General features: G+C 43.7%; 2 protein-coding genes, 2 non-coding genes and 1 pseudogene across 4 annotated transcripts; 3 read left to right on the forward strand and 2 right to left on the reverse strand.

Moving 5' to 3' along the window:
• The first annotated feature begins 1,144 nt into the window (after window positions 1-1,144).
• LOC125588253 lies at window positions 1,145-1,251 on the forward strand. Its single transcript, XR_007324640.1, has one exon. It is a non-coding gene; the product is annotated as a small nucleolar RNA R71 (small nucleolar RNA).
• A 10,444-nt stretch (window positions 1,252-11,695) lies between these two features.
• LOC106419653 (ras-related protein RABG3e-like) lies at window positions 11,696-13,329 on the forward strand. Its single transcript, XM_048757384.1, has 3 exons — window positions 11,696-11,734; window positions 12,484-12,630; window positions 12,713-13,329. The coding sequence occupies exons 1-3, from the start codon at window positions 11,696-11,698 to the stop codon at window positions 12,899-12,901; spliced, it is 375 nt and encodes a 124-aa protein (XP_048613341.1). The 3' UTR covers window positions 12,902-13,329.
• On the reverse strand, window positions 13,225-15,295 carry BNAA04G05230D. The gene is made up of 2 exons (XM_013860463.3): window positions 14,122-15,295; window positions 13,225-14,006 (listed from the first exon to the last, which is right to left on the reverse strand). The coding sequence occupies exons 1-2, from the start codon at window positions 14,176-14,178 to the stop codon at window positions 13,815-13,817; spliced, it is 249 nt and encodes an 82-aa protein (XP_013715917.1). The 5' UTR covers window positions 14,179-15,295; the 3' UTR covers window positions 13,225-13,814.
• LOC106419651 lies at window positions 15,147-23,356 on the forward strand (annotated as a pseudogene).
• LOC125587995 lies at window positions 18,008-18,114 on the reverse strand. The gene has a single exon (XR_007324391.1). It is a non-coding gene; the product is annotated as a small nucleolar RNA R71 (small nucleolar RNA).
• Window positions 23,357-23,434: the final 78 nt, after the last annotated feature.

A 23,434-nucleotide genomic window follows, 5' to 3' on the forward strand; every position in this document is an offset into this window, starting at 1 on the left:
GAAAGCATCGATGATGGGCATTGCAACCTGAGCTTCACTCATTTGCTTCTCAAACAAAGCCTTGTACTTCTCTAGCAGCTGCCTCTTGAATCTACCAGGGAATGGTAGTTTGGGTTCATAGGGAGGAGGAACAAAAGAATTCTCACTTGCTGGAGCAAGAACTTCACCATCTTTCACTGTTTTCTTCTCTTCCCCCACCTTTCCTTTACCTTTGGCTTCCACAATCTTCTCCAAGATTTCATCATTGATTTTCTCATCAACAATCACCACTTCATCATCTAAGTTGATGGCCACCTCCTCACCTAGTTTCTCAGCATCCCTGGTGAGGGTTGTAGGAGGTAACTGCTTACCACTCCTAAGGGTGATAGCTTTGGCCTCCTTGGGGTTTTGGTCAGATTTTCCAGGTAGAGATCCTTGCTGGCGAGTCTGGTGAGTGTTCATGGAAGCAAACTGATTCTCTAAATTTTTGACTGTAGAAGCAAGATGTGAGAACTTGTTGTTGAGCTCATTGTAGCTCCCATCAATCTTGGAATGAAGGTTCTTCAACTCATAACCAACATGCTTCTCACTTCTAGTCTGAGACTCCAAGATTTGTTTCAGCAGGGTGTCAGTGCTGCTCTCTTGAGGAGCAGAGGAACCAGATGAGGGGTTTTGCTGAGGTTGATAGCTGCCTTGCTGGTTGTTTCGAGGCGGATAACCACTCTGTTGGTTGTTGGGATAGGATTTCTGTTGGTAGTTGTTGTACTGAAAGTTGGGCTCTTTTTTGTACCAGCTACCATTGTTGTTGATGAAACACAGCTCTTCCTGACCTTCCAAACCCTCAACCTCATGGACAACAGGTGGTGTCTCTTGGCTTGGGTTACCAACAAAGTGCAGCTGCTCTTGTGTGGCTTTATCAGCAAGGAGGATGTCTATCTTATCCTGTAGAGCTTTCAACTCCTTCCTCGTCTGCTTATCATCTGTTCGACTGCCTCTGTCGTGGTCTCCACTGTAGACTGCATCACTCTTTACCATGTTGTCAACCAGCTCCTCTGCATCTTCCTCAGTTCTCCCCAAGAAGAACCCATTGCTAGCTGTATCCAGTCTGGCCCTGTACTTAGGAAGAGCACCACGGTAGAATGTGCTCAGCAAGCTCTCCTTAGAAAAACCATGGTGTGGGCATTGAGCTTGGTAGCCCTTGAATCTCTCCCAGGCTTCACTGAAGCCTTCCAAGTTCTTCTGTTGAAAGCTGGAAATCTCATTTCTCAGCTTAGCAGTTCTTGAAGTAGAGAAGAACTTCTCCAAGAATGCTCTCTTGCAATCATCCCAAGTGGTGATAGAGTCGCTGGGTAGAGACTTCTCCCACTGACGTGCCTTATCCCCCAAAGAGAAAGGGAATAGCTTGAGCTTTAAGGCATCTTCGGACACACCATTGGTTTTTGACAACCCACAGTAGCTGTCGAACTTGTCCAAGTGATCAAATGGGTCCTCTAGAGCCAAGCCATGATACTTGTTGTTCTCGATCACGTTGAGGAGTCCTGACTTGACCTCAAAGTTGTTGGCTGCCACAGCCGGTGCTCGGATTCCTAGTCTATGACCATGAATGTTGGGCCGGTCATAAGTACCAATGGGTCGAGCTGCCCGCGGTTGGTGTTCTGCCCCTTGCGGTGGATCTGCCATATCAATATCAAATCTCTGCAAGTGGGCTTGTTGTTCTTCTTCTCTTCTAGCTCTAGCACACTCCCTCTCGAAAGCTCTGATGTCTGCTACTATTGGAACTAGGTTTGATGGACCTCTGCTCCTCAAGTTCATACACCTGAAAGTGAAAGGTAGGTGAAGAAGAAGAATCAGTAACAAAACAAAATTAAAATGACTTAGTCTCAAGCAAGTGACTAAATCTCAATGTTTAAATCTACTCAGAATTTGGCAACGGCGCCAATTTGATGTTAGGAGTTTTCAAGGCTCCTAAGACAAATGTTGTAGTATAGTGATTGTCGAACCAGTTCTGAGGGATATCAAAGCACCGAGAATGCAAGTACTCACTTAATCTAAGTGCAACCAATGATTTAGATGAGTTTTAAGCTATGACTAAAACTAAAAAGCAATAACAGAATGATACTTTCTTGACTAAGGGAAAAGAGAACTCATGGGCATAGGGATTAGACCTTGGGTGATCAAGTTTCGAACTAAGGATGACAAATGATCAATCAAACTATCGACCTTAAGCCTAGACACAATTCTAAGCAAGCTCTATGTCTAGATGAATGCTCATTTGCTAACATATCTCAAACATCAAATGTCTTTGGTTGAATAATATGAAAGCAATCATTACTAACAAGTCTATTAGCTATTTTAGCACCTTTAACAACAAATGTCTTTGGCAAAGTATACTAAAAGCCTAGGAGAGTTGTCTCAGACATTTCATCAAACACCTTTTGGGTGGGAAATGCCTATTGATCAACTTTTGAGTGGCCAACTCAGAAGATGCATTATGAATACTCTAATAGCAAGGAACAAGAATGATCTACACTAAAACAACCTAGAACTAACCTAATCACCCTTAATCTCCCTAACCCATGAATTCAAAAGGTGATTACTCACTAATCTCCATGATTCCTCTTAAACCCATATTGGATTTCAGATTAATCATGTAGAGAAATAGATAAGAAATCAACAAGAACTCAAGAACATAACGATCAAAATCCAAGAGATAAACTTCTCAAGAGAGTTTTTGTGTATTTCTCAATAGATCAAAAGATAATCTGCCTGGTGGCTCCCAAAGATGTTTAAAACATAGGTTTTAGAAATGTAAAATGTGCATAATGAAATGACCAAAAGGGCCTTAAGTATAATAGAAATCGACCCAACAATAGACGCGGAGTGACCTCGGCATGTCGCTCCGACAAGTCGCTCCGGCCTTCGGGAGCGACCTCAGTGGGTCGCTCTGAGAGGTCGCTCCGGGCTTCGCTTCATGTCGTCTCGCCATAGAGACGCGAGCGACCTCGGGGTGTCACTTTGGGAGGTCGCTCCGAGAGGGGTGTGAGATGCGAGTGACCTCGGTGCGTCGCTCTGAGCAAGTCGCTCTGGGCTTCCAACGGGATGAATATGGCGAGCGACTTCACGGGGTCGCTCCAGCTAGGTCGCTCTGAGAGGTGCTTTGGAGCGACCTCATGACGTCGCTGCGGAACCTCGCTCCCATCCTCTGCTCATCCAATGATCACCTATTTCACCTCCTTTGAGCTCCAAATGCATCCAAATGTCCCCAAGAACTCCATGTGGCACTCCAACACCTGATAAAGACTCATGTATGCAAAATGTAACCTAAACATGGCTAAATCCTAGTCTATATGATCAAAATGCACATGGACGAATGGATAAGATAATGGAAATATGCAAGATATCAGAGGGTCGGACCACCGTTTTGGAGATCTCTGACTCCTCAGCCGCCGACCGAGAGGATGCTCAAGATGAGGAATCGGATAAGGACGAAGACGTCGGAGAAATCGACAAAGATATAATCGAAGAGATGGACTATTCCCAGGTCAACCCTCCCGAGAATCCAAATGAGACCCACGAAAGAGAGACGATTCCCCGTACCGAGAACGAAGGTGATCAGTCAGTGAACGCGGGTCCTCCAAGACCATCTGTTGGTGAGGAAGACGTCGCGCGAGAACAAGTTGAAGATGTTGGGGAGTAACTTCATTCGTTGTTGTTTCTTTGACCCTGAACTCCCTTTCTTTTTTTTGTATCTTGACTCGACCTGGAGAGGTCTTTAAACTCTGTCTCTTTAAAGTCTTTGGAAACTCTTATTGGGAATCCTGGTTAGCCTGCTTGATTTTCTCAAGTTCTAGATACTCAGTAAGTCGTAGATTGTCATCTGACTTTAGAGTTTAGATTTCGAGTTTCGGACGGCTTCTTAAATATCGGTGCGGCGTGGATCGCAAATCTAATGGACTTGCGACCGTATGTCGCTAAACCATCAGTCGTTAAGTTCTTTCGCCTGTTAGTGGCTCTATCCAAACGTGGGCCGAAGGGGAGCAATTTAAGACTAGGAAGCTTTTAAATGGTGACGGTTCCGAATCTGATCTCAAAGTAATTCCTAAGCGTTCGGTCGGCCAAACCTTACTTAGTAAATTATGAGATGGATGGGTGTCATCATTTCGGACATATCAGCCAATGCTGTGACATGACCAAGTCCCTGTGAGTACGTGTCTGATCAGGACATACTCGATGGTGGGGTGCGAGTACCGGTACGTTTGGTCGAGAGGCCGGAGCGAGCTCGTGTACTCATCGCATAGACGGTGCAACTTCTCGAGGGAGGAGTTTGCTGTTTTTTTTGTGTTACAGCTGGACCTGTTAAGGCTGCCTACGTACCCACTTTGTGGAGGATCAAGCCATTCGTAGTTCTTTGTTTTTCGAGTAAAAGTGGCTGGGAAAGCGCATTTACTCGGTTTCTTCTTTTTTTTTTTAGAGATGAGTGAACTTGACCGTGAGTCGTTCACTCGCTTTTTTTTTTTTAGAGACGAGTGAACTTGACCGTGAGTCGTTCACTCGGTTGACTCATCCTCGAGATTATAGACTCTGGGTTTGACTATCTCGGTGATCTTGTCTGGTCCTTCCCAATTGGCTCCGAGTTTACCAACCTTCCATTCTTTAGTGTTTTCGAACTCCTTCCGGAGAACGAGGTTGCCTAGTTCGAGAGAACGAGAATTGACTTTCTTGTTATATTAACTCTCGATCTGATGCTGATAGTTCTGAATGCGAAGTAGCGCTTGGTCGTGTTTCTCTTCGATGTCGTCAAGAGAGTCGAGGAACATATCATGGTTAAGTTCGACGTTCTGCGGCATCTTGGAACGGCGTAAGCTCGTTACATTTACTTTGGCGGGTGCCATTGCTTCGACTCCATAGGCCATCGAGAAAGGGGTAGCTTTCGTTGCTTCACGCGGAGTTGTCCTATGGGACCACAACACTCCATCTAGTTCATCGTCCCATCAACCTTTCTTCAAGTCGAGTCGCTTCTTAAGGCCGTCGATGATTGTTTTGTTAGTAGACTCGGCTTGACCGTTACTCTATGGGTTTCTTGGTGTTGACATGTTGAGACGGATTCTCCACCTGTAGCAGAACCCTCTGAAGTTATGCAAGATAAACTGTGACCGGTTGTCGGTGATTATCTCGTAGGGGAGCCCGTGCCTGCATATGACATTTTTCCAGACGAACTTATGTACCTCCTTATCCGTGATGTTGGCGTAGGCTTCTGCTTCTACCCATTTCGTGAAGTAATCTGTTAGGACTAAGATGAATCTCTTCTGTCGAGAGCTCGACATTGATCCAATAATGTCCACTCCCCATCGCATGAAAGGGTATGGCGCAGTCAAGGTATGGAGTAGCTCCGTCAGACTGTGGATGGTTTAACCATGTCGCTGGCACTTGTCACATTTCTGAACGTATGATTCATAGTCTGCGTTCATGGTTGGCCAGTAGAAGCTGAGGTTCTTCACTTTCAATGCGAGAGCTCGATGTCTGATCAGGACATGACCAAGTCCCTGTGAGTACGTGTCTGATCAGGACATACTCGATGGTGGGGTGCGAGTACCGGTACGTTTGGTCGAGAGGCTGGAGCGAGCTCGTGTACTCATCGCATAGACGGTGCAACTTCTCGAGGGAGGAGTTTGCTGTTTTTTTTGTGTTACAGCTGGACCTGTTAAGGCTGCCTAAGTACCCACTTTGTGGAGGATCAAGCCATTCGTAGTTCTTTGTTTTTCGAGTAAAAGTGGCTGGGAAAGCGCATTCACTCGGTTTTTTCTTTTTTTTCTTTAGAGACGAGTGAACTTGACCGTGAGTCGTTCACTCGGTTGACTCATCCTCGAGATTATAGACTCTGGGTTTGACTATCTCGGTGATCTTGTCTGGTCCTTCCCAATTGGCTCCGAGTTTACCAACCTTCCATTCTTTAGTGTTTTCGAAATCCTTCCAGAGAACAAGGTTGCCTAGTTCGAGAGGACGAGAATTGACTTTCTTGTTATAGTAACTCTCGATCTGATGCTGATAGTTCTGAATGCGAAGTAGCGCTTGGTCGCGTTTCTCTTCGATGTCGTCAAGAGCGTCGAGTAACATATCATGGTTAAGTTTGACGTTCTGCGGCATCTTGGAACGGCGTAAGCTCGTTACGTTTACTTTGGCGGGTGCTATTGCTTCGACTCCATAGGCCATCGAGAAAGGGGTAGCTTTCGTTGCTTCACGCGGAGTTGTCCTATGGGACCACAGCACTCCATCTAGTTCATCGGCCCATCAACCTTTCTTCAAGTCGAGTCGCTTCTTAAGGCCGTCGATGATTGTTTTGTTAGTAGACTCGGCTTGACCGTTACTCTGTGGGTTTCTTGGTGTTGACATGTTGAGACGGATTCTCCACCTGTAGCAGAACCCTCTGAAGTTATGCAAGATAAACTGTGACCGGTTGTCGGTGATTATCTCGTAGGGGAGCCCGTGCCTGCATATGACATTTTTTCAGACGAACTTATGTACCTCCTTATTTGTGATGTTGGCGTAGGCTTCTGCTTCTACCCATTTCGTGAAGTAATCTGTTAGGACTAAGATGAATCTCTTCTGTCGAGAGCTCGACATTGGTCCAATAATGTCCACTCCCCATCGCATGAAAGGGTATGGCGCAGTCAAGGTATGGAGTAGCTCCGTCAGACTATGGATGGTTTAAGCATGTCGCTGGCACTTGTCACATTTCTGAACGTATGATTCATAGTCTGCGTTCATGGTTGGCCAGTAGAAGCTGAGGTTCTTCACTTTCAATGCGAGAGCTCCCCCCCCCCCCCGAGTGATTGCCTGCTGCGCCTTCATGCGTTTTGGCCATGACGAGTCTTGTTTTGTCGCCGGAAATGCATTTAAGGAGCACCTTTGTTGCGGTCCATCGATGGAGTTCTCCGTCCATGACGACGTAATGCGCGCTTCGCCGCTTGAGTCATCTTGCCTCCCACTTCTCGGTGGGTAATTTCCCGTCAGCTAAGTAAGCGATGAACTCCTTTCGCCAATCTTTGAACTGACTTTCTGTTGCACGAGGTTCTGCTTCATCGATATGCATTGCGTCAGTGACGGATGCTGTGATGGCTAGCTGCTCAGTTGTTTGACTGACGCTTGGTTTCTCGATCTTGTGTATTGGGATCGTTCTCTTCACTTGGTCGTGCAATTTGCTTCCGAGGGCTGCGAGGGCGTCTGCGCATATGTTCTCTCCGCGGGGAACCTTCGTGAGTTCAAAGAACTCGAAATCTCGGGTGAGGTCCTTGACGAGCTTTAGGTAAGCGTCCATTCTATCATTCCTGACATCGTAGTCGCCGAGATACTGGCTTACTACGAGTTGGGAATCACAATTCGCGCTGACTCGCTTGGCTTTAACTGCTTTAGCGAGACGGAGGCCCGCGATGAGGGACTCGTATTCGGCTTCATTGTTTGACGCGATGAAGCCAAAACTGAATGACTGTCGGATTAGCTCGCCTGTAGGTGACTGTAGTTGCACACCTGCCCCCAAACTTTTGTTCGTAGATGATCCATCTACGTGCAGTATCCAATTTTGGCTTGGTAGGATTAGATCCTGTTCGAGTTCTGGTGTTAACTCGATCAGGAAATCAGCGAGGACCTTCGACTTGGCTGCTGTGCGATTCTTGTACACTATGTCGTGCTCGCTTAGTTCCATTGCCCACTTGGTTAACCTTCCTAATTGGTTGGTGTTTTGCTTCACCGTCCAGAGGGGCTGGTTGGAAAGTATCTCGATCGTATGCGATTGGAAGTAAGGTCTAAGTTTTCTCGCCGAGGTTACGACGGCGAGAGCCATCTTCTCCAGGGTTGGGTATCGCGTTTCCGGTTCGGTCATGCGCTTGCTGATGTAGAAAATGGGCTTCTGTTCGCCTCGGTCTTCTCGGATGAGAACGCTACTGACCGCTGAGGAAGTGACGGCGATATATAGGGACAGGGTGTCGCCGGCTTCGGGCTTCGATAGAACCGGAGGCGTTGTGAGATAATGCTTGAGCTGATTGAACGCTTCTTCGCATTTTTCATCCCAGACGAACCTTCTGTTCCCTCGCAGGAGTTCATAGAAAGGGAGGCATTTATCTGTAGATATTGAGATGAACCTGTTGAGGGCCGCAATCCTTCCTGTTAGACCCTGGACTTCTCGACTGATCTTCTCGAAGGTCTAGGATCGCCGTTATTTGCTTGGGGTTCGCTTCAATGCCTCGCTTTGGTGACAATGTAACCCAGGAACTCACCCGAGGTGACGCCGAAGGTGCATTTCGCTGGGTTGAGCTTCATTCCGTATTCGTTCAGCGTTTTGAAGCACTCTCGCAAGTGGTCGAGGTGGTCTTCAGCGCGAAGTGATTTGACCAGCATGTCATCAATGTAAACTTCAATAGTGTTGCCAAGCTTATCAGCGAACATTCGATTGACCAGACGCTGGTAGGTTGCTCCAGCGTTCTTTAGGCCGAAAGGCATGACTTTGTAGCAATACGTACCCCTATCCGTTATGAAGGCAGTCTTCTCGCGATCATCCGTGTGCATCAAAATTTGATTATATCCCGAGAAGGCGTCCGTAAAGGTTAAGAGTTCATTACCGGCTGTTGATTCTACCAAGCGATCGATGTGAGGGAGAGGGTAGTTGTCTTTTGGACATGCTTTGTTTAGATCGGTGAAGTCGACACAGATGCGCCACTTTCCATTCTTATTCTTTACTACCACAGGGTTTGCCAGCCACTCTGGGTATCGAACCTCGGCGATGAAACCTGCGTCGAGCAGCCTGTCGACCTCCTCATTCAACGCTTTAGATCGTTCGGGCCCGAGCTTCTGTCTTTTCTGTCGGATAGGTTTGAACGTCGGATCAACGTTCAACTCGTGGGATTTTACTGCGGGGTCTATTCCCTTCATATCAGAAGTTGTCCATGCGAAAGTCGAAGCGTTCACTTTGAGGAAGGAGATTATCTGCGATTGCATCTCATCGGAGAGAAAGGCTCCGACACGCATGACCTTTGACGGGTCAGCTTCATCAATGGGGACTTCACGGATTTCCTCCTTTGGAGGATAGATTTTATTGATTGGTTTGTTTACTGAGTTGACGAGAGAAACTGACTGTTGTAGCTTGACTGCGGCGATAAGCAGCTCTCTCGCGGCGTGTTGGTCTCCATGGACCGTCTGTGTTGTGCCATCCTTTCCAGGAAATTAAACACACTGGTGATAAGTAGAGGGAGTGGCCTTCATGGAGTGCAGCCAAGGGGTGTCGAGGATAGCTTTGTAAGGCGCCTTTGCCCGAATGACGGAGAACTTTACGGTTCGGGTTACGTCCCCTGCGTAAACTGTAGACGTATTGTTCCGATCATTTGTTCCGAGGAACCGTTGAACCCGGTAAGAGTACGTGAAGAGGGCTTCATGTCACGTAAGTCGACTCCCATCTTGTCGAGCGTATCCCTGAAGATAAGGTCTACCGAGCTGCCAGTGTCAACGAGGACCTTTGTGACATGGCATTCGCCAATCCCAATATCAACGAGGAGTGGATCATTATGCGGCATGCTGATGCCGCGAGTGTCAGCCGCTGAAAAAGAGATCTGATGGTCAGCCTCGACTTGTGAAGGCCATTTTTGCGCGGTGACGGCTTGTCGTCGGTAATATTTTACGGCTCGTACCGAGTCCCCGCAGGGAGGTGAGCCGCCCATTATCACATTGAGATGCGGGGTATGTGTGGCCTTCATCAACTCCAGTTGTGCCCATAGATCGCTGGTAGTATTTTCTGCTTGAGGAACCGTGCTGGGGCATCGTTTTGCCTTCTCGAGACAGCGCCGTAACTCACATCTTTTGGACTGACTGAGCTTGACCCGTAGGTCTTCGGCTCTAGAATTGATTTGCTCGCGTAAGTCTGCGATTTGAGGTCGGGGGCTCGGAGTAACAACGGTGTGGGCAAGCTTTCTTGCTTTGGACTCATTGAGGGTCGTCTTGAGATCCGTCTTGCTTACTGATACTATTGAGGCCTTTCGCTTTAGCAAGGCGCGTAGATCCTCAGAGTCCGTTTTTTCTCCCTAATTTATCGCGCAAATCGGGTGCTATCGGCGGGATTTCTTCATCCGAAGAGTCGTCAGGTCGAGAGAGAATTACTTCCACTCGTCGCCGGTTCTTCGGTTGTTCCTCATCGGTTGACTCATCCTAGAGATTGACGTTGTTCATTGGGTCTCTCTCAGGGCTAGATCGTTCTTCGTTTTGAGGAGCCTTGGCTTGAGACTTCTGAGTTTTCTTCTCTTTGTTTTTGCTTCAGCTTTTATTGTTTTTCGGCTTTTGCGGGGGAGATTCTACCTCGATTTTGCCACTGGCTATTGACTTGAGGAAATGTCCACAAAAAATTTTGCAATCCTTCGTGTCGTGTGACTTGACCTTGTGATACGAGCACCACTTGTCGGGCTCGACAGCGTTTGAGCTCGTTGGTTCGGAAGAACTGGATGTCTTCTGTGCGGTGTCTCGATCCCAATGATTCCATCCCTTCTCTCGCACGACAACTGCGGAGCCTGTGGGCTCTTCTTCGTCCACTACGTTCATGTAACCCCTCTTTTGGTTGGGTTTCCTGGCTGCAGAATGCTGGCGAGGCTCCTGACGAGTGTCGTTAGTTCGGGCGGGCATTTGTTTTCCCGCCGCTTCTTTCGCCGCCTTCGCCCTGGTGTGTTTTTCCATTCGGATGAAGTTGTTGGATCAGGCGATAGCGTCCGGCACGGATCTCGTCGGATGCCGGTAGAGGTCAGCTCGGAACAGTGATTTAATATGGAGGGTGTTCATCAACGATTCAACAGCTATGTGCTCTGGTACGTCGACCTTCGATACGACAGATTTAAACTTCTCCATGAAATCCCTCATGCTTTGCCCATTAGCGTGGTTGAGATTCCAGAGATCTGTGGCGGTGGCTTCCTGACGAGTAAACATGATATAGTTCTTGAGGAAAGCCGTCGAGAGGTCGTGAAAGCTGCTGACGGAGTTCTCTTGTAGGCCAGTGAACCAGTTGAGAGCAATTCCTTCTAGGGTTTTGACGAAAAGCTGACAAAAGCTGGCGTCTTTTTCTTCGACGGAGAGGTTTGCGCGTCACATCGCAATGTTGAAGGATGTGACGTGGGCAGAAGGGTCGGAAACACCGTAGAAGGTCGGAAGACAGAGCTTTTCCTTCTTTCGGAGTCGAACCTTCGTTATTTTTTCTCTGAACGGCGTCCAGAGAGATTATGAGACGACACGCTCGATTTGTGGAGCGGACGTCGTTACGTTGTGAATATTGGAGTTTATATCGAGCACTGATTGCTTTAACGCGGCGAGTTCATTTATGGTATATGCGTCAAGACCTCCATGGGTTTGAGCCGTATCGCCGTCAGTGACGTCTTGATCTTCAGCGTGCATCGGTGTCGCGCTGGTCGCTCTATCTGTATTAAACAGATGTCTTCGATACTGCACCGTCGAGGCTTCCACGTTCGCAGCGAGAGGGGCCAAGATTTTTGCGAGCGCCGCGATTTGGTCGGTCGCCGCCTTCTGGGCTGCGTCCTGCTGTGCAAGGCGCGCCATGATAGTGCCTATGGATGCGGGTGCTAGCGGCGCCGGAGTCATAGGAAAGGACGCAGGCGTCGTTTCGGGAGCTTCACGTTCTTCTCCAGAGGAAGAGCCGTCGTTTCTTGTCGCCATCTTGTTGACGTTACTTTGCTAGATGCCCCACGGTGGGCGCCAACTGTTTGATCGGGAAACGGTACTAAACGAAGGAACGTTCGGTTTAAAATGTGGGTCAAGCAAAGACGTCTTATTGATGGTCGAAAAAGCGTTTCGTCGGTTACAAGGAAAGGAAATGCGTAAAAGAAAGGGTGCCAGAGCTCGAAGAGCTTTACCGGAAAGATATGACACGGCGAGATAATAAAGGTAAAACCCTAATCTAGCCGCGAAGTATGTGTGGGTGATTTCGGATCCTCCTTACGTTTCACCCCCCCCCCCCCTTCTCCTTATATAGTCGACTTGATGCTCTTCCGTGACCTAGCTCGCGCCGCCTTCGTGGGCTCTTAACTCGTTGGGCCGAGAAGCCCACGTTGCTTTGAGGGGCCGTTGAGACAGATACGCTTGGTCGATATATGATCGACTAAAAGCACTCTTGCGTCGCACCGACAGATCAGCGCTTCGAGCCGTGGAGCAGAGCTGTCGCTTTACTTTATACGGGCCGGGCCGTCTATTCTTCGGGCCTTGAGGGATGGTCGAATCCATCCTCTACAATAGTTGTGCAGTTATTCCAATTTAGAATATAATGTTTCCTAATGTGATTACAAGGGGGGTTTTCTTTTGGCATGGAAGAATAGACATAGGGTTCTGCCATACAGATAGTTTACATGTTATTCTCTAATGCTTAGTAGCATACTCTGTTCTAGATTAAGAATTGATCCCCAAGTACTCTATGTACTGCTCTCTTTGTTTGACTATAAGAGCTAAGGTCTTGCTTCTTTTTTTTAACAGATATGGGACACGGCTGGTCAGGAAAGGTTCCAGAGCCTTGGTGTAGCTTTTTATCGCGGTGCTGATTGCTGTGTACTTGTCTATGATGTCAATTCCGCTAAATCATTTGAGGATCTCAATAACTGGAGGGAAGAGTTTCTGATCCAGGTATGTGTGTGTATTCATGCTATCTTCCCACATGCTCCAGATCAGATGTCTTTAATGCAAGTCTTGTTACTGTGATTTGCAGGCAAGTCCGTCGGATCCAGAGAACTTTCCCTTTGTTGTCATCGGTAATAAAATCGATGTGGATGGTGGAAACAGTCGGGTGTTATCAGAGAAGAAAGCTCGAGCTTGGTGTGCTTCAAAAGGAAACATTCCATACTATGAAACCTCTGCCAAAGATGCAATGAAGAGTGGCAAAGAGGAAGAAATGTAAGTTTATATATTTTATAACAGCTTCTTTTTGCGGTTGATGTAACAGAGATTCTGTCTTAAAACTTGTCGTGTTGTTGGTTTGATGCTTGATCTTAGGTACCTGTCGGACACAATCAATGTGGGAACCAGCAATACACAGAGGTCAACAGGATGTGAATGCTAAGAAGTAATAAAGATTGTTTTACCTCTGCTCTCTCACCACCAGTTTATCGTTGAGGATCTTTACCATTCTGTAAATTTGTTGTTCTGCGGTAAATTACTATGAATAAAAAGTGAAAAAAACTGAATTGGACTGGTCAGTGTTTGTGGTCGTATATTGTGGATCTCTCTTTTTTCTACAATCAACTTTTTTTTTCTTTGAACATTGTTTACCGTTGGTGGTGTCCACGTTATTAACATTTGTGAAATACACAATTGTTTTTTTTCTTACTTTGTAACTTATTTTGATTGATTTTGACTCTTGACACGATATCACTAATGGTGAGACAATTTTAGCAAATAACACTATCCTTTAAGTAAACATAACAAATCTTAAATTGAATAATAATATTTTTTTTAGTTTCAAGAAAAGGGAAAAAAATCCCTTCAGATGTTGTTTTGAGATTATTCTTACTATAGAATTAAATAAACTTTCAGTGTTAGAACTTAGAAGAATATTAATTACAGAAACTTCACAAACTATAGAAAAAGGGAGAAAAAAACACACACAGTAGATTGGTTTTTGATATATCAAACAAACAACGTGTGAAGCATAGGGTCAACATTTCTTCACTATGAAAATATAGTACGTATAACTGTATAAGTCTACAACAACTCAGGCATGTGTTATTTGCTTAATTAATACACACTTATACGGTGCATGTGTAAACTGATGCATACATAAATGCAGAGCCATATTATATGATTTTAATTGGTTATACATTAGGATTGTGGTAGATGATGACGATAGACTTGGTGTTGAAATCTTTGACGAACCTCTCTTGTCCTGTCCTAAATGGATTGTTGAGATGCTCTTTGATTGGTCCAGGTAATGGCTCATCCTTCATCATCTTCTTCCAATATTCTTCTGCACTTCCTCCTGATCTTCCTTCACTCAGATTCACAAACTATATACCAACAAAATGTAACAAATATTATATATATATATATATATATATATATATTAGATGTATAAATCAGATCTTCTTTAGTTAGGGTTTTCATATAAAGAAGAAGCTTTACCAGGAGAAAGCTGAAAAGGACAAAGAAGACGACGACCAAGTCACGTTGTTGCTTCATGTCTTTTTAACTTTTGTTTTGTTGTTCGAGTATTTTGCTGGATCTATGTTAAATCTTCGGGTGTTAGGTTAATATATTTACCCTTAAGTTGTTTTTCTTGATAATAGTGATAACTCCCCTCTGGATCCTCGCATTTTTATCATTTGAAAATCATTTAATATTACTACAATGAAAGGTAAACTTTGTATTCTATGTATTTATAAACAGTAACCTAATTTTTTATGTTTTATCTAAATTTCAGAGATGTGGGCTTGAGTAAGATCAAGGACTCTCTGTCATAGAGTTTGCAAAACTTTATATTTGAAATTTTAAAGTGTTTTTTTTTTCCAAAAACAAAAATTTAAATTTAATTTCAAAATTATTTGTAATTTACATTATGGTCTTTACATTTGTCAATTAATACTAATCCATAAAATGTTTATAAATAACTAGCACATATATAAAAGTACTATAGTAATATTAATTAATAAAATCTTGCACTAAAATACAAAACTATAAACACAAATACATAATTAAATATTAAACTATAAAAAATATACCACATTATTACATAAAATTATTTGAACAATATTTTAGAAATTCCGGAGCAAATTTACTAGACTATTAGTATTGTTATAATATTTATTTTTGTGTAATAATTATGTCTTCATTTATCTTTTAAAATTTTTTTAATTAAGTTTCTTTTTTAATATTCTTTCTTTTGATTCTTCTTGGACTCGATTGAGTATCACTCCCAAGTGGCATAGGTAAAATTAGAAACAAATTTGATCAGCTTCAGACTGATAATCTCAGTTGCTTCATCTTGTACCAATGGAAACTTTAGTTCTGTGGTGGGATAGTTGTGCATTTATTCCAATTTAGAAACATTTTATAATGTTTCCTAATGTGATTACAAGGGGGGGTTTCTTTTGGCATGCAAGAATAGACATAGGGTTCTGCCATATAGATAGTTTACATGTTATTCTCTAATGCTTAGTAACATACTCTGTTCTAGATTAAGAATTGATCCCCAAGTACTCTATGTACTGCTCTCTTTGTTTGACCATAAGAGCTAAGGTCTTGCTTCTTTTTTTTAACAGATATGGGACACGGCTGGTCAGGAAAGGTTCTAGAGCCTTGGTGTAGCTTTTTATCGCGGTGCTGATTGCTGTGTACTTGTCTATGATGTCAATTCCACTAAATCATTTGAGGATCTCAATAACTGGAGGGAAGAATTTCTGATCCAGGTATGTGTGTGTATTCATGCTATCTTCCCACGTGCTCCAGATCAGATGTCTTTAATGCAAGTCTTGTTACTGTGATTTGCAGGCAAGTCCGTCGGATCCAGAGAACTTTTCCTTTGTTGTCATCGGTAAGAAAATCGATGTGGATGGTGGAAAAAGTCGGGTGGTATCAGAGAAGAAAGCTCGAGCTTGGTGTGCTTCAAAAGGAAACATTCCATACTATGAAACCTCTGCCAAAGAAGGCACCAATGTAGAAGACGCTTTCATGTGTATCACCAAGGATGCAATGAAGAGTGGCGAAGAGGAAGAAATCTAAGTTTATATATCTTATAACAAGTTCTTTTTGCGGTTGATGTAACAGAGATTCTGTCTTAAAACTTGTCGTGTTGTTGGTTTGATGCTTGATCTTAGGTACTGATATCTTGCATATTTCCATTATTTTATCCATTCATCCATGTGCATTTTGATCATATAGACTAGGATTTAGTCATGTTTAGGTTACATTTTACATACATGAGTCTCTATCAGGTGTTGGAGTGCCACATGGAGTTCTTGGGGCTATTTGGATGCATTTGGAGCTCAAAGGAGGTGATATATGTGATCATTGGACGAGCAGAGCAGGGGAGCGAGGTTCCGCAGCGACGTCATGAGGTCGCTCCAAAGCACCTCTCAGAGCGACCTAGCTGGAGCGACCCCGTGAAGTCGCTCGCCATACTCACCCCGTGAAGCGACTTGCCCAGAGCGACGCGCCGAGGTCGCTCGCATCTCACACACCTCTCGGAGCGACCTCCTAAAGCGACGCCATGAAGTCGCTCGCGTTCTCGTCACTCCGAACAGTCTTAGATGACCCTGGAGCGACCTCTCAGAGCGACCTATCAAGGTCGCTCCCGATCCAGAGCGATCCGTTGGAGCGACACACCAAAGTCGCTCGGGACCTCTCGCCCGAAGACACCAAAAATCGGCCCTGGAGCGACCTTCCGGAGCGACACCTGCAAGTCGCTCCGCGTTATTTTGCTGCCGAAAATCATGACTTCTCAAGGACCTTTTTGCAATTTATTTTGGACGTTTTACATTTCTAAAACCTATGTTTAAAACATCTTTTGTAGCCCCCAGAGAGATTATCTTTTGGATCTATTGAGAAATACACAAAAACTCTCTTGAGAAGTTTATCTCTTGGATTTTGATTGTTATGTTCTTGTGTTCTTGTTGATTTCTTATCTATTTCTCTACATGATTAATCTGAAATCTAATATGGGTTTAAGAGGAATCATGGAGATTAGTGAGTAATCACATTTTGAATTCATGGGTTAGGGAGATTAAGGGTGATTAGGTTAGTTCTAAGATGTTTTAGTGTAGATCATTCTTGTTCCTTGCTAGTAGAGTATTCCTAATGCATCTTCTGAGTTGGTCACTCAAAAGTTGATCAATAGGCATTTCCCACCTGAAAGGTGTTTGATGAAATGCCTGAGACAATTCTCCTAGGCTTTTAGTATACTTTGCCAAAGACATTTGTTGTTAAAGGTGCTAAAATAGCTAATAGACTTTTGTAATGATTGCTTTCATATTATTCAACCAAAGACATTTGATGTTTGAGATATGTTAGCAAATGAGCATTCATCTAGACATAGAGCTTGCTTAGAATTGTGTCTAGGCTTAAGGTAGATAGTTTGATTGATCATTTGTCATCCTTAGTTCGAAACTTGATCACCCAAGGTCTAATCCCTATGCCCATGAGTTCTCTTTTCCCTTAGTCAAGAAAGTATCATTCTGTTATTGCTTATTAGTTTTAGTCATTGCTTAAAACTCATCTAAATCATTGGTTGCACTTAGATTAAGTGAGTACTTGCATTCTCAGTGCTTTGATATCCCTCAGAACTGGTTCGACAATCACTATACTACAACATTTGTCTTAGGAGCCTTGAAAACTCCTAACATCAAATTGGCGCCGTTGCCAAATTCTGAGTAGATTTGAACATTGAGATTTAGTCACTTACTTGAGACTAAGTCATTTTTATTTTCTTTTGTTACTGATTCTTCTTCTTCACCTACCTTTAACTTTCAGGTGTATGAACTTGAGGAGCAGGGGTCCATCAAACCTAGTTCCAATAGTAGCAGACATCAGAGCTTTCGAGAGGGAGTGTGCTAGAGCTAGAAGAGAAGAAGAACAACAAGCCCACTTGCAGAGATTGGATATTGATATGGCAGATCCACCGCAAGGGGCAGAACACCAACCGCGGGCAGCTCGACCCATTGGTACTTATGACCGGCCCAACATTCTTGGTCATAGACTAGGAATCCGAGCACCGGCTGTGGCAGCCAACAACTTTGAGGTCAAGTCAGGACTCCTCAACGTGATCGAGAACAACAAATATCATGGCTTGGCTTTAGAGGACCCATTCGATCACTTGGACAGGTTCGACAGCTACTGTGGGTTGTCAAAAACCAATGGTGTGTCAGAGGATGCCTTAAAGCTGAAGTTATTCCCTTTCTCTTTGGGGGATAAGGCACGTCAGTGGGAGAAGTCTCTACCCAGCGACTCTATCACTACTTGGGATGAGTGCAAGAGAGCATTCTTGGAGAAATTCTTCTCATCCTCAAGAACTGCTAAGCTGAGAAATGAGATCTCCAGTTTCCAACAGAAGAACTTGGAAGGCTTCAGTGAAGCCTGGGAGAGATTCAAGGGCTACCAAGCTCAATGCCCACACCATGGTTTCTCTAAGGAGAGCTTGCTGAGCACATTCTACCGTGGTGCTCTTCCTAAGTACAGGGCCAGACTGGATACAGCTAGCAATGGGTTCTTCTTGGGGAGAACTGAGGAAGATGCAGAGGAGCTGGTTGACAACATGGTAAAGAGTGATGCAGTCTACAGTGGAGACCACGACAGAAACAGTCGAACAGATGATAAGCAGACGAGGAAGGAGTTGAAAGCTCTACAGGATAAGATAGACATCCTCCTTGCTGATAAAGCCACACAAGAGCAGCTGCACTTTGTTGGTAACCCAAGCCAAGAGACACCACCTGTTGTCCATGAGGTTGAGGGTTTGGAAGGTCAGGAAGAGCTGTGTTTCATCAACAACAATGGTAGCTGGTACAAAAAAGAGCCCAACTTTCAGTACAACAACTACCAACAGAAATCCTACCCCAACAACCAACAGAGTGGTTATCCGCCTCGAAACAACCAGCAAGGCAGCTATCAACCTCATCAAAACCCCTCATCTGGTTCCTCTGCTCCTCAAGAGAGCAGCACTGACACCCTGCTGAAACAAATCTTGGAGTCTCAGACTAGAAGTGAGAAGCATGTTGGTTATGAGTTGAAGAACCTTCATTCCAAGATTGATGGGAGCTACAATGAGCTCAACAACAAGTTCTCACATCTTGCTTCTACAGTCAAGAATTTAGAGAATCAGTTTGCTTCCATGAACACTCACCAGACTCGCCAGCAAGGATCTCTACCTGGAAAATCTGACCAAAACCCCAAGGAGGCCAAAGCTATCACCCTTAGGAGTGGTAAGCAGTTACCTCCTACAACCCTCACCAGGGATGCTGAGAAACTAGGTGAAGAGGTGGCCATCAACTTAGATGATGAAGTGGTGATTGTTGATGAGAAAATCAATGATGAAATCTTGGAGAAGATTGTGGAAGCCAAGGGTAAAGGAAAGGTTGGGGAAGCGAAGAAAACAGTGAAAGATGGTGAAGTTCTTGCTCCAGCAAGTGAGAATTCTTTTGTTCCTCCTCCCTATGAACCCAAACTACCATTCCCTGGTAGATTCAAGAGGCAGCTGCTAGAGAAGTACAAGGCTTTGTTTGACAAGCAAATGAGTGAAGCTCAGGTTGCAATGCCCATCATCGATGCTTTCATGTTGATTCCTCAATACAACAAGTTCCTGAAAGATGTTGTAGCTGCAAAGAAGAAGGAAATGGAAAGCATGATGATTCTTACCCATGAGTGCAGTGCCATCATCCAAAGGCTTGATGTTCCAGAGAAGTTAGAGGATCCAGGAAGCTTTACACTACCTTGTGCTCTTGGACCTATGATATTTGAGAAATGTCTCTGCGATTTGGGAGCTAGTGTCAGCGTGATGCCTTTGTCTGTTGCAAAGAAGCTTGGATTCACTCAGTACAAGAAGTGTAAACTCTCTCTGGTGTTAGCTGATCGTTCAGTGAAGTACCCTGTGGGCATCTTAGAGGACCTACCTGTGAAGATTGGAAAATATGAGATACCTACAGATTTTGTGGTGCTTGAGATGGGTGAGGAGGCTCAAGACCCATTGATTCTTGGAAGGCCATTCTTAGCTACAGCAGGAGCAATTGTTAAGGTGAAAGCGGGCACGATTGATCTCCATTTGGGTAAAGGGCATGTTCTCCACTTTGACATCAAGGAGAAAATGAAGAAACCAACTGTGTTCGGGCAAGCCTTCTACATTGAAGAGATGGGCACTCTTGCTGATGAGCACCTTGAAGAGTTACCACCTGAGGACGACGAGGAGGGAGCATCTCCCTCTACTCATTCCCATAGAAGGTAACCCACTACTTTCCCTTGTATATACCATTTCGTTTTTGCATATTAGTTTTCTCTTTTTGGGTATCTCTCTCTCCTTGACAACACAGAGACTGTGTCATTTAAGTTTGGGGGAGGTACCAAGTATTTGATCACGTTTGCTTTGATGATTTTGAGTCTCATGCATTGCATTATACATATATATTTGCATAAAAAAAAATTCATTTAGTTTGCATCATTGGCATTTCTAGGAGAGTCTAGAGCATATAGGTTGCATTTACTTGCATTGGGAGCAATGATTTGAAATGCCTTGTAAAGAACATTACTTTGCACCTGAATAGCTTATGCACCTCTCAAAAACACTTGTATGCTTCGAGCCTTGAAGACTCTTCCTGAAACTTGTTGATTGCTGAAACTCAGTCTTTGAAGCCAACTACAACCTTATTTGAACTGAACGAACTTAATGCTTCTTGCTCATGGTCCCTTGTGTACTGAGTCATGGCTATACACACTTGAGTTGTCACATCCTTTATGCCAATCTTATTTTGACAAACTCTAGTGGTAGACCACTCCCAAAACCTTTCCCTTCTTTTAAGCTTTCATTGTTTGATGAGTGAGGCCTTCTTCGGAAAGTCTTACATGTGCATAATGTTGAGAGTATCGGGAACGACAATGCTTGATCTTCATTCTTGCTAGATTGGGCACTCTATTGTCTAGCTATAGGTGGGGGGTGAGAGTTGTGATTATGATTTGGGAGCAATGAAAAAGGAAAAGAAATGACTCTTTGTGTTTAAGTGAATTGTCTTACTGGGATAAGTAGAAAAACCTCTAGCTCAAGTTATGAAAAGTCTTGCCCCCCATTTAAAAAAAAAAAAAAAAAAAAAAAAAAAAAAAACATAAAATATGAAAAGAAAAGAAAAAGAAAAAGAAAGAAAAAGGGGGCTAGCAAAGTTGTTAGGAGCTAAGTAATGTTTTGAGGTTGTGAAAAATCCCTTGTAGATTTCAAAGAGAAGGAGTTAATGTTCTTAGGATCTTTTGGTGAGAGATGTGAGTTGGGTTTGACATTTGAGAATGATTGTGTAATTGTATGTTTGGGAAAAGGGTAGAACAATGGAGATTGAGCATTGTATGCATGAGTTGATCCATTTCTTAGATATATTATGTGCAATGTCAAGGCTACTTGTTTCGAGAGTAAACCACCTTAAAGATTTTATGTTTCAAACCTCTTGAATCACTTGAATAAAAGTCTTCCCTCACCCAACCAAATGACTTGGACCAACTGACCATTTGCAAGAATTCACCTGATGTTTTGTGCTTAATGAATGTGAGAGTTGGTTGATTTGAATGTGTGGATGCTTGATGATGAGTGTAAGGGCAAAAAAAGTTGAGATAAGCCTAGAGAAGCTAGAGTGTAATAAGAGAGTGTGCTCATGCTGGATTAGATGTTGAATCGAGTACTAGTTGTGTTTCTTTTGGCTATGAGCTCCCACCTTCAAACCTCTCTCCCTATGAGTTCTAGAAAGTTCATTTGTGGACAAGTAAAAGAACAAGTTTGGGGGAGTTGATATCTTGCATATTTCCATTATCTTATTCATTCATCCATGTGCATTTTGATCATATAGACTAGGATTTAGTCATGTTTAGGTTACATTTTGCATACATGAGTCTCTATCAGGTGTTGGAGTGCCACATGGAGTTCTTGGGGCTATTTGGATGCATTTGGAGCTCAAAGGAGGTGATATATGTGATCATTGGACGAGCAGAGCAGAGAAGCGAGGTTCCGCAGCGACGTCATGAGGTCGCTCCAAAGCATCTCTCAGAGCGACCTAGCTGGAGCGACCCCGTGAAGTCGCTCGCCATACTCACCCCGTGAAGCGACTTGCCCAGAGTGACGCGCCGAGGTCGCACGCATCTCACACACCTCTCGGAGCGACCTCCTAAAGCGACGCCATGAAGTCGCTCGCGTTCTCGTCACTCCGAACAGTCTTAGATGACCCTGGAGTGACCTCTCAGAGCGACCTATCAAGGTCGCTCCCGATCCAGAGCGACCCGTTGGAGCGACACACCAAAGTCGCTTGGGACCTCTCGCCCGGAGACACCAAAAATCGGCCCTGGAGCGACCTTCCGGAGCGACACCTGCAAGTCGCTCCGCGTTATTTTGCTGCCGAAAATCATGACTTCTCAAGGACCTTTTTGCAATTTATTTTGGACGTTTTACATTTCTAAAACCTATGTTTTAAACATCTTTTGTAGCCACCAGAGAGATTATCTTTTGGATCTATTGAGAAATACACAAAAACTCTCTTGAGAAGTTTATCTCTTGGATTTTGATTGTTATGTTCTTGTGCTCTTGTTGATTTCTTATCTATTTCTCTACATGATTAATCTGAAATCCAATATGGGTTTAAGAGGAATCATGGAGATTAGTGAGTAATCACCTTTTGAATTCATGGGTTAGGGAGATTAAGGATGATTAGGTTAGTTCTAGGATGTTTTAGTGTAGATCATTCTTGTTCTTTGCTAGTAGAGTATTCCTAATGCATCTTCTGAGTTGGCCACTCAAAAGTTGATCAATAGGCATTTCCCACCCGAAAGGTGTTTGATGAAATGCCTGAGACAATTCTCCTAGGCTTTTAGTATACTTTGCCAAAGACATTTGTTGTTAAAGGTGCTAAAATAGCTAATAGACTTATTTGTAATGATTGCTTTCATATTATTCAACCAAAGACATTTGATGTTTGAGATATGTTAGCAAATGAGCATTCATCTAGACATAGAGCTTGCTTAGAATTGTGTCTAGGCTTAAGGTAGATAGTTTGATTAATCATTTGTCATCCTTAGTTTAAAACTTGATCACCCAAGGTCTAATCTCTATGCCCATGAGTTCTCTTTTCCCTTAGTCAAGAAAGTATCATTCTGTTATTGCTTATTAGTTTTAGTCATAGCTTAAAACTCATCTAAATCATTGGTTGCACTTAGATTAAGTGAATACTTGCATTCTCAGTGCTTTGATATCCCTCAGAACTGGTTCGACAATCACTATACTACAACATTTGTTTTAAGAGCCTTGAAAACTCCTAACATCAGGTACCTACCGGACACAATCAATGTGGGAACCAGCAATACACAGAGGTCAACAGGATGTGAATGCTAAGAAGTAATAAAGATTGTTTTACCTCTGCTCTCTCACCACCAGTTTATCGTTGAGGATCTTTACCATTTTGTAAATTTGTTGTTCTGCGGTAAATTACTATAAATAAAAAGTGAAAAAACTGAATTGGACTCGTCAGTGTTTGTGGCAGTAGATTGTGGATCTCTCTTTTTTCTACATTCAACGTTTTTTTTCTTTGAACATTGTTTACCGTTGGTGGTGTCCACGTTATTAACATTTGTGAAATACACAATTGTTTTTTTTCTTACTTTGTAACTTATTTTGATTGATTTTGACTCTTGACATGATATCACTAATGGTGAGACAATTTTAGCAAATAACACTATCCTTTAAATAAACATAACAAATCTTAAATTGAATAAT

This window comes from Brassica napus, chromosome C5 (assembly GCF_020379485.1).
Source record: "Brassica napus cultivar Da-Ae chromosome C5, Da-Ae, whole genome shotgun sequence".
Lineage (NCBI taxonomy): Eukaryota > Viridiplantae > Streptophyta > Magnoliopsida > Brassicales > Brassicaceae > Brassica > Brassica napus.